Source organism: Zingiber officinale, chromosome 1B, assembly GCF_018446385.1.
Source record: "Zingiber officinale cultivar Zhangliang chromosome 1B, Zo_v1.1, whole genome shotgun sequence".
NCBI lineage: Eukaryota > Viridiplantae > Streptophyta > Magnoliopsida > Zingiberales > Zingiberaceae > Zingiber > Zingiber officinale.
The window spans coordinates 130805432-130815867 of record NC_055986.1 but is presented as its reverse complement, the minus strand read 5'-3'; the positions used below and the strand labels follow the sequence as shown (position 1 = coordinate 130815867).

Below are 10436 nucleotides of genomic sequence, written 5' to 3'. Positions count from 1 at the left end.
TAAACACATGAGATTTTACCATGAGTACAATCACTCAGCACTCGTCCTCGCTTGACCAACCTAGATCTAGCCTTCTAGCCTCCTCCATCAGTCTCGCGTCCCTCGGATGTCTCTCCATCCTTCACGTCTTGCCTTGTGGAGATAAAATATATAGAAACCTTATAAGAATATTATGATTTATTTTAAGGGTAAAAATGATATTTGTTGCATTTGTATTCCCAAACATCTAGCAAATGAAACAACAATATTGGCAATCATACCTAACCCCAGCTTATAAACCAAACAGTAACATTAGAATGGTTAAACTCATTCTCATTCCAATCTACTATCAAATGCATTCCCATTTCTATTCCTGTACCTCAAATCAAACACCACCTTAGAGTGCAAATGATGCATCTAAAAATGACTATGAAACATAACCAAATTGACTAAGATATAAAGAAACAGATGAGAGTATTCATTCTTTTTCAGAGTATGATCCAACTAAGGCGATAGAGGGCTCACTGTGTAACAGACAGCCACTTGGAGAAGTTCTCAAACTGAGCGTAATCGCTGTCTGAGATCATAGTTTTGTAAAATGCACGTCCAGCAGCCTTGATTGCAACCGCCTCTTCCTGCAAGGGGAAAAGTGGGAATAAATGTAAGAGATTAATTGCCCCCAAATTCGATAATAAAAATGTAAGAGACTACTTTTGCATGTGTCCCCAATGTTAAAACCTTCTTCACGGAGCACAACTGTCGTACAACTACTTGCATGTGTAGTATAAAAAAAATTCATACACTATCAGATGAAGTTTGAACTTTGCAGGAGTACCGTTCTATTCAGCTAGCACACAAATATTTGAATAGTAAAATAAACATGTGTATTTGAATTACAAGACAATACAGAAAAAGGATATAAATGACTAAATTCTTTTGTATGATTAAAACCAAACTAACAATAATGAAGTGCAGCTAGAATCAAAGGTTCTAAACAACTGCAAAAAACCTATTTGGCAGAAAATTAAAATAAAAGATCGCACTTAGCAGAAAACCAAGGTGAAACAGTTTACTTTTTCCCATTAATTGTACAAAATGTCATTTTATATTTTTATCAACAATTACCCGTGAATGCAAACTCCAAAAGAATCAAGAATTGGTTTCATATAGTTGTCAGCTCTGTGAAAAATGATCGTTATAAAGAATATACATAATAGCAAAAAAGGCAATGAAATGCAAGAAAAACTCTTATTTCTCAAAATTTCTTTAACAGTGCAGGCGTCAAGAGAGCAGGTAACTGTTATCTGATTTACTATCACATATATGCAATCCAGAATGTTCATTTCATACAAATCCTATTGAGCAAAATATCCAATATGTAATCAGAGTTCATATTCAAGTCAAGACATTTAAACTAAACAATATAAAGTGAAGCTCAATTATTCAGAAGAAACAAATATATCAAAACAAAATTTAGACCAGCAATACAGAGAATACTAATATAAATTTGTTTTTCTTGAGAAGTCAAAAAAAAAAAAAATCAACCAGCATTGATATACGTGGATATTTAAAAAAAATCCTACAATAAGCATCCACTAAATGAAACCATTATACTTATTTTAATACATTAAGACCTGTAAAAGGCAATTGGAGCTTAGTAACGATAAATTTACTAGAAAAGGCAAACTGATAAAACTGATCAAAGTTGTTAAGTGTGATGGATAAAACTGATAAAGTACTTAGAATAAACAATCGCAATACCTTAGACAGCTTGCTCCTTTTCTTATCAAGATTCTCCTTTTTGGCTTTGGCACGCTTTTCTTCAGCAAGCAAGGCCATCCTCCGGGCAGTCTTGGCATAAGGGTTCAGCTTCAATAACGTGTAGAGATTCTTCAGGGGGTTCTTCTTCAGATGGCGCCTCTTCACGTCCTTCTTGATTGGACGCACCACAGACTGCACCTCATCCGAGTTGATGATCCTTCCGAGATCAGCGTTGAACATTTTTGGTCGGGGTAGGATATATCCCTTCTTCTTTTCAGATTGCTTGTCAAGGCTTCCAAATACAGAATCCAACTTCTCGAAGGCTGATTTGGTCCAGATGATGAACCTGCCAATGTGGCCTCCCGGAGCAAGTTTAAGAAGGTTGAGGCACTCGACATTAGCAATATCAATCCCAGGAATGTTACGGAAAGCTTTAACGACCTTTGATCCATCTGTTCCGTACACAATCAGGGGTCCCTTGCGAGTGACATAGCGACGGTTTCGCATTTTACCTTTGCCGGGACGGATTTTCTGGCCGTTCTTAGCCTTCTCGGCATCTGGAAAGGCACCGATCTGCTTGAGGACCTTGATGGCAGTAGCAGTTTTCTCAAGGCCTTCAGCAGAGTCAGAGACTACGAGGGGAAGCTCAGGAACGGTCTCGATGCGGTGTCCACGGGCCATGACAAGGGACGGGACGGCGGAGGCAGCAAGGGCCGAAACCACAGCGTATCGGCGCATGTTGATGTTGACGCGTCGGTGCCAGCGGCGCCAGATCTTGGTGGGTGCGAACATGCGACCACCACGACACATGTTGCCGAAAGCACCCTGGCCAGCGCGGTGGGTACCGCCTCCGGGAACGCGAGGGATACGTGAGACGGCACGGCCAGTTCCCCAGGATTCAGCTGAGGTCTGGTGGCCGGCGCGCTTGGAGACTGCGTAGGGCTGGCGTCTGTTTTTGGACAGGCTTGAGTGGACAAAACGGACGACGTCGGGGCGGATCGGGGCCTTGAACACGTCAGGTAGGGAGACAGTGACGGCGACGTCAGTGGACATGTCGCCCTCGAGAGTCTGCACCGTGACGAGAGGTCGTATAGCGGCGGCGGAGGCCATTGAAAAAAAAGGGCCGTCGACGGCCGGAAACAAATGGAAAAATACCTCGGAGGTTAGGGTTTCTATAGAAGATGAAGAAGGTCAATATCGTTATGTTGTAGAGAGTGACTGAATGGGAGAGTAGGACTCCTCGCTTCGTCTGTGCTAATGGGCCAGGCCCACGTTAGATTTAACTCCGGTTTGAACCCATGAAATTTCTAATTGAGCCGACTCGCTTGGTTCACTTAGATGCGCATATTCGTGACTTCCCAAACAGAAGCTGACCCGATCAGGGGAACCAAGTATTTTAGTGTTCTTTTATAAACCGAACTCGACGATTTCTACCATCGAGTCGGTGCCGGATGTCAAAAACATTGATGACGTCAGTCGATCAGTTCAAGTAGCTCCATTGGCAGCTCGATGAAACCTAGATGCTGTCTCTCGCATGACGGGTGATCCCGACAAACTGGCACCTCGTGAGCTCCGTCCCTAACAGGCGATCAGGATTAAAACCCAAACCTCGTTTAATCCTTCGCAGCTTCGGAAAACACGAGCACACAAAGAAGAGATGGCTCAGTCGCTCCGCTTCCTCTCTCCTCCGCCCACGGTCGGCATCCCCTCCAAGCTCTCCCACTCCGTTCCTCCCATCCCCTCCCTCCGCCGACCCTTCCCATGCCCTCGTCTCCGCCACGCTTTCTCCATCTGCGCGGCGGCTTCCCCCTCCCCCGATCTCGGTGTCGTCCCCCTTGGTGGTACCGCGGCGTCGTCCATCGACGTAGATGCAGTCACCGAGGCGGAGCTCAAGGAGAACGGGTTCCGGAGCACTAGGAGGACGAAGCTGGTGTGCACCATCGGACCGGCCACTTGCTCCCCACAGCAGATCGAGGCGCTTGCTGTTGGCGGGATGAACGTCGCGCGGATCAACATGTGCCATGGCACCCACGAGTGGCACCGGGAGGTTATCCGTCAGGTCCGCCGGCTCAACGAGGAGAAAGGGTTTGCTGTGGCTGTGATGATGGACACCGAGGGCAGCGAGATTCATATGGGCGATCTTGGCGGTGCCGCTTCTGCCAAGGCTGAGGTTAGGTTCTTGTTCTCTTTGATAGGAGATGCTTTCTTCTGCATTTTATAGTCGAGAGAATGCATGGACACGAAATTTGTTTGGTTTATGTAGTGACACTACTTTATCAGAAAGTTTAAATTCGAAATTTTCAAGTTGCCAGGAAGTTTGCATAGATTATTTCACCCCGTGACTTTGTTTATAAGAGACTTAATTGTTCTTCCATTACCTGTTTTTAGTTTTTTTAGGCGATAATTACAAAGAAAATATTTATCTTTTTTCCTATATGGAACAACGACGAAGTAAAAAGAAAATGCATTTCAAAAAGATTGAAATGACAAGAGAAATAAAAACAAAGGTAGGCTAAAATAAATCAAAAAGTAAATACAAAAAGGATTAATAAAATTATAACAATTAATAGAAATTAGACAGTCCCTACCAACCAAAAAGAGTACAGGAGAAGAAAAAGTGGTTATTTATCTTGTTTGGTTAGGAATAAAAAGGCGAAGCTGAAGAAGTTGTCTTGTAGATATAGAAAAAGGTTCAAAAGAGACGCATGGAAGAGAAAGAACAATAAAAAAAAGTGATGAAAGTTACTTTCCTGATGTTATTCCACAAAAGTCTTAACATTAATTTGAGGCCATTATAGAAATATGAGGTTCACCTGTCCTTCCTCTCCTTTCCATTTCTCTTATTGAACAAGAGAATTACAGTTTCTTCCCTATAGGACACTCTCAAGATAAATGCACTTATTCTCTTCACTTTTTTTTTCTTCTTTTTTTCCCACTTTCTCGTCCAACCAGAAACTCATCATTATTATATATTGTGCAGGATGGTGAAATTTGGACATTCAGTGTGCGAGCTTTCAATTCACCTCTTCCAGAAAGGACAATAATTGTGAATTATGATGGCTTTGCTGAAGGTCAAGGATTGAAGAACTCATATTTTGGTGTTCTATCTACTTTGTTGGTTAGACCTATTGAGAGCTTTTCCACCTGTTACAGATATTAGAGTTGGTGATTTACTTCTTGTGGATGGAGGAATGGTCAGATTTGAGGTGACTGAGAAGATAGGGCCAGATGTAAAGTGCCGCTGCATTGATCCTGGACTGCTTTTACCTCGTGCAAACCTTACTTTCTGGAGGAATGGTAGGCTAGTCCGAGAACGTAATGCCATGCTTCCTACAATATCTTCAAAGGTCGGTTCATGTTATGCACTCACTTATTGTGGTTTCTTTGTACTCCTAGTTTTTAGTTGTAATTATTGATTTATGAACTTATAATGAAAAATATCCTTTGTTTGATGTCACTAATATCATTCAGCAGTACATATCGATGATGAACATAAATATCAAACTTGGTTTTGTTTGTATGAACTTTTTATCACAAACTCATCTCATCTTGGTCATGTTTTTCACTATTCTTCTACTCCATTTTGTAATGATTGATTATTCCTATTAATTTAATCCTATCATCTAGCTTCATTACATTTCATAGGAAAACTAAGAAAGTCTTTTGTTTGTGTATATTGTATTTACTTTTCTTGACTGTACGAGTATGTTATATTTTTCTCACATCGGGAACATGAGCATTATTCTTTGGTCCAAAATGTCTTTTGTTGAGATTTACTGATTGCCTTTTTCTCCCAACCGAAACAATAAAGTAAACTAGTAAAAAATATGATAATAAAAATTATGCAGCTGGCTATTTTGTTTTACATTAAAGTCTGAATGAGTGTATCTTTAAGGTTTTCTAACAATCAAAGTGGTCTATTGGGATGATAAATTCATTCAACTTGTTGAGATCTTTAGTCAAGCTGCACTCCATCATCTTATGCTTTTGTTATGTGCAGGATTGGCTTGATATTGATTTTGGGATCTCTGAAGGTGTAGATTTCATCGCAGTTTCTTTTGTCAAGTCTGCTGAAGTTATTAACCATCTCAAAAGCTATATAGCAGCACGATGCCGTGACAAGTAGGAAATCTTCCTCTTGTGTTTTTCCCATTTTGCTTTTTTTTTTTTTAATTTTTTCTTTTTATATTGGTTCTCAAAGCCTCAAACCACATAACTAAAGCTTTGCAACTGATGACTCGTGTTATCTTCAGACAAATTTTGATAACAGAGAATTTTAAGCTAGACCTTATGGAGTCAGAAAACCATACTAATACCTTTCTGGACAGGTCCTGCTGCATGTAATGTTGCCAACACTGACATCATCTATTAGAGTATGGGTGACTCTTATAAATAATAATTAAGTTTGGTGGAACTCTTCCCCATCTGAAAAACGAATTATCAGTGTGAGAAATTCTTTCTTGATCTACTATCTGTTTTCTTAGTTGTTTACAGTCCTATATCTGCCATAGGATAGTCATCCACAAATGAATATGATGGAGCAAAAGCTAGGTCTTTTAACATAAGTTTATCTGTACCAGCTTTTAGAAGATACAAATGGGTAGATAAGTGGCAAGTTACATTGTTTTGATGAGGCTGAACAATGTTCAGAATCATGGTTTCTGAAAAAGTCAATTAGAAGAGAAGTTGCAGAATTTCTCTTTTTAATTTAATAAAACCTTGAGAAAATACTATGATTTGAATTCTCTGAACATGTAGATAACAGGTATGAACCCAAGTATTTTGAGTTGGCCCCATTTATAGAATCTAGTAATAACCAGGTCATTAGATCATTCCTAATTATGGCAACAATAGTGGTCATGTTTTGTAAAGATCTGAAGATGTTGGACCGCTATAATCCTTGATTTGAGAAAAAACTACTACCCCCAACCTTTTCTGAATTTTACAAGTCCATGTGTAGCAAATGGATGAAAATGGACAAGCATGCTACAATTTATCCTCTTAAATGTTGATACTTTGATAACCATGTAGCATTCATTAACTGTACACTAGTTCTTTCATGAATTTCCCCAGGTATTCAGTTTAACATTTTGAGATAATGTTTGTGGTTAGTAGGATCCCCAGTGCTTCTTGAATGAGATAGATATCTAATAGTTCAGTTCCTCATTCCTTTGCAAGCTTGTGCAGACAAGTTATGCGCAAGAGGAAGACTGTTGACCTCAGCAATCAGGCTTGAATATTTGCATTCTTCTTTACCAGGTTGTCATAGTGTTGGTGACACAACTAAGAGAACATAATATAAAGTCAGTAGATTGTGTACAAATTTTGTAATTGTAGGCTGTAGATCTATATTCTATGTTATTATCAAATTATTTGTTGCTCTTTTGAATTTTCCTTGTTATATCTCTTTCATTTTGCTGGGGCTTTTCTTAGCTGGTCTATAATAGAATGTCTTCTCTCTCTTTTTTTCTTTATTTTACATGTTGCAATCTTGTGATTTTTATCCTTTCCAGTTCATTTAAAGTTTGTAACAAAAACTGGATTTTATGACTTTCACTAAGATTGTAATGGATCTGAACTATTTACCCCTACTGAGATTGAGGTTAAATATTAGTTATTTAGTAGTCTACCTTCTTCCTCTATTATTTCAGTTACTTATTTATTTTCCATCCATGGAATTGAGTTTTGAAATTGTCTTCTCCGAGTAACTTCAAATGGGGAATGTGTAAGAATTAAGAGCATATATTTGTTTTTATAATCAGTAGTTGTTTGTATGTTGGATCGACTGCACAAACAATTGTGCAGTGGATCAATTGCACTAAAGAGGTAGCTTAGTAATGTCAGGTACCAGTGGGATGTGGATGATCATATGTTTGTCTTCAATACATGCCTAATACTCAAGGAGATGATTGTGATGCCTCATGAGTATTAGCTCTAGGGAAGACTATTGGACAAGTCAAATGTCGATGAGGGATAATTCATGATTAGAAAATGAGATAGGTATTTATCTTAAACACCTTATTTGTAAAATGTATAGTATTATATTTGGTTACTTGTATAGGATGATCAATTGAGAAAACTTTCCTGAAGGGATCTCATCAACAACTTCATAATAAAAACGGATGTGCCAACTGGTCATTCCAATTATTTTTACATAAGAAGTATAAGTTTAATCTGCCCTCCTGTTTTTTATCTGCTGAGAAGTAATTCTTAAATGCATTTTAATGTGATGTCTCAAACAATGTTTCAGAGAAATTGCAGTTCTTGCAAAAATTGAGAGTGTTGACTCCTTGAAAAACTTGGAAGCCATTATTCTTGCATCAGATGGAGCGATGGTAGCTAGAGGAGACATGGGTGCTCAAATTCCACTGGAAGAAGTTCCTTCAGCTCAGCAAAAAATAGTCAGGACGTGCAGGCAGCTCAACAAGCCTGTAATTGTGGCCTCTCAGCTTCTTGAATCCATGATCGAGTATCCTACACCAACTAGAGCTGAAGTTGCTGATGTCTCAGAGGCTGTTAGGCAGAGAGCAGATGCTCTGATGCTCTCAGGTGAATCTGCTATGGGCCAATATCCAGATAAGGCATTAGCTGTGCTGAGAAGTGTCAGCCTACGAATTGAAAGATGGTGGAGAGAGGAGAAGCGCCATGAGGCTATGGAACTTCCAGTTGTTGCAAATTCTTTCTCTGACAACATCATTGAGGAAATTTGCAATTCTGCTGCCAAAATGGGTAAGCATCTTGATTTATTGTTTGTCTATCTCTTCCCAGTAGCCCAGTTGATTCTTTAACCTTGGAAGTATATGCCATGCACATTAACCTTTTTCCTAGACCTCACATTGTGACAGGGCTTTTATGTAAACCCTGTCTATTGCGTTCAACTGCATACTGCAAATGTCTAATTTTTTTGTTTATAATCTATTTGGTTCTTGTTATTTTTGGCTCTCAAATAGATTAATTGCAAATATAGTACATGAACCTTGCGCCTCATTTCAATTTGGTACACACTTTTATAGTTTTGTTATATTCCTAATTTTCGTTTCAGTTTTTATTTAGTAATTCTGCCAAAAAAAATTTCCAGGCAGATGGAAGATTGGCCAGTGGTATATCGTGATATTTTTTATAGTTAACCCTGTGAATTTTTTCACATGTTATCCCAAGAACTCCAATACATTTGAAATATGACTGTTATTTACACGGACATTTGTTTCATAGTAATTCTTGGTTACTTTTAATCGCTAATTTCTCTATTTGATCATCCTTTTTGGATTTATCTTGCTTTAGTTTTCTGTCTTTTTTTTCTTCTTCATATTGGTTTTAGTACAGATGGAGGTCTGGAAGGGAAATTTCTCTACCCAATTCAGTTTCTGGTACTCTTTCTCTATTTATTAACTCCAGTTGAACTTGGTGTCCTACTAATACTTAAATTGTACGGGTTGGCCTATATCTAACTTATTCATGAGTTAACTAAATCCTGGTATTTGCAAGATTATGGTATTAGGAGGACGATACCATATTTAGCTTCTTGGATGACTATGACTAGAATAAAAAAACAATAATAAATTGCAACAAATGACTAATCTAGAATAAAATGTAAACACACCAAATTAGAAATTTTCTGGGACAGAATGCATTCCCTTCCTTTCTTTGGTTCAAGCTGACATAGATATGTTTGAGCCTTTTTGTTTTTGAATAAATTATCTTCAGCAGGATTTATAGAAATTCTTATCTGATGACATTAAACTTTTGTCGCTGAAAATTTGTTCCACTTCCATCACGTTATCACTTTTACTTCTTTTGACCCTGTTAACTGTGATTGTCAGCAAACAACTTGGGAGTGGATGCAGTCTTTGTTTTTACAAGTACTGGTCACATGGCCTCTCTGCTATCACGGTGTCGCCCTGATTGCCCAATCTTTGCATTTACATCCTCAACATCTGTGAGGAGGCGATTGAATCTTCAGTGGGGTCTGATACCCTTCCGTCTTAGTTTTTCTGGTGACATGGAGAGCAATCTTAACCGCACTTTTGCTTTGCTCAAGGCCAGAGGAATGATCCAGTCTGGTGACTTAGTGATTGCTTTGTCAGATCAGTTGCAATCCATTCAAGTGATGAATGTCCCATAGGAGGATGCTTGTATTTGTCTTAGTGTGTATCCAATTTATGAAATTTTGCCCAAGCTTATGGCATGCATGCTTGGCTGCTTGCTGTATCCTTTAGACACAAATGGTACCTACTATTTCTTCTGGATTACACAGTCCATTCAATGTTTTGAATTGAAATTGTGACATTTGATCTTAATAATAAAGAGTTATTGGATTCTTGCACCATGAATTGTTTCTGAATTACCGCTTTATCTGTTCGCATCATTTATTTGCAAATGCTCTAGTAAGATTGTTCATCTGTAAAACAATGCTTTCGTAAAGGACTTCATCAAATTCTCTGGTAATACTTGTGATATTTTCTTTGTTCTGAATTAATTTTAATGTTTCCAAGTATGACCGTAATTTTATTTGTTCTCTTGGTAAACCATATATCTATTTATTGGTTTGCAGATTTTTAGGATCACTCTTTGGGTTTCACTACCTTTGGATCTTTGTCTACCTTGTTATAGAACAACATAACCTTTTTGTGTTTCTATTAACTTGTGAGAAGTTATTGCAAGTTGACGAATGACTCCAGCCCAATGGCGCGAGCTGT

The 10436-nt window shown here is 38.6% G+C and overlaps 2 protein-coding genes across 2 annotated transcripts; one reads left to right on the top strand and one right to left on the bottom strand.

The window, feature by feature from the left end:
* Positions 1-286: 286 nt before the first annotated feature.
* Positions 287-2937, bottom strand: LOC121979437 (60S ribosomal protein L4-like). The gene is made up of 2 exons (XM_042531430.1): positions 1741-2937; positions 287-614 (listed from the first exon to the last, which is right to left on the bottom strand). The coding sequence occupies exons 1-2, from the start codon at positions 2848-2850 to the stop codon at positions 501-503; spliced, it is 1224 nt and encodes a 407-aa protein (XP_042387364.1). The 5' UTR covers positions 2851-2937; the 3' UTR covers positions 287-500.
* A 402-nt stretch (positions 2938-3339) lies between these two features.
* LOC121979428 (pyruvate kinase isozyme A, chloroplastic-like) lies at positions 3340-10066 on the top strand. The gene is made up of 6 exons (XM_042531421.1): positions 3340-3910; positions 4721-4811; positions 4894-5087; positions 5741-5862; positions 7991-8469; positions 9561-10066. Exons 1-6 carry the CDS (start codon positions 3398-3400, stop codon positions 9860-9862), a joined length of 1701 nt encoding a protein of 566 aa, XP_042387355.1. The 5' UTR covers positions 3340-3397; the 3' UTR covers positions 9863-10066.
* Positions 10067-10436: the final 370 nt, after the last annotated feature.

Bases quoted from the DNA above. Each gene is read 5' to 3' on its own strand.
- LOC121979437 (XM_042531430.1), bottom strand. From the start codon at position 2,850: ATGGCCTCCGCCGCCGCTATACGACCTCTCGTCACGGTGCAGACTCTC. The intron at 615-1,740 runs GTATTGCGATTG...TTCCCCTTGCAG, and splicing joins AAAGGAGCAAGCTGTCTAAG to GAAGAGGCGGTTGCAATCAA.
- LOC121979428 (XM_042531421.1), top strand. From the start codon at position 3,398: ATGGCTCAGTCGCTCCGCTTCCTCTCTCCTCCGCCCACGGTCGGCATC. The intron at 5,863-7,990 runs GTAGGAAATCTT...ACAATGTTTCAG, and splicing joins GCAGCACGATGCCGTGACAA to AGAAATTGCAGTTCTTGCAA. The intron at 8,470-9,560 runs GTAAGCATCTTG...TGTGATTGTCAG, and splicing joins CAATTCTGCTGCCAAAATGG to CAAACAACTTGGGAGTGGAT.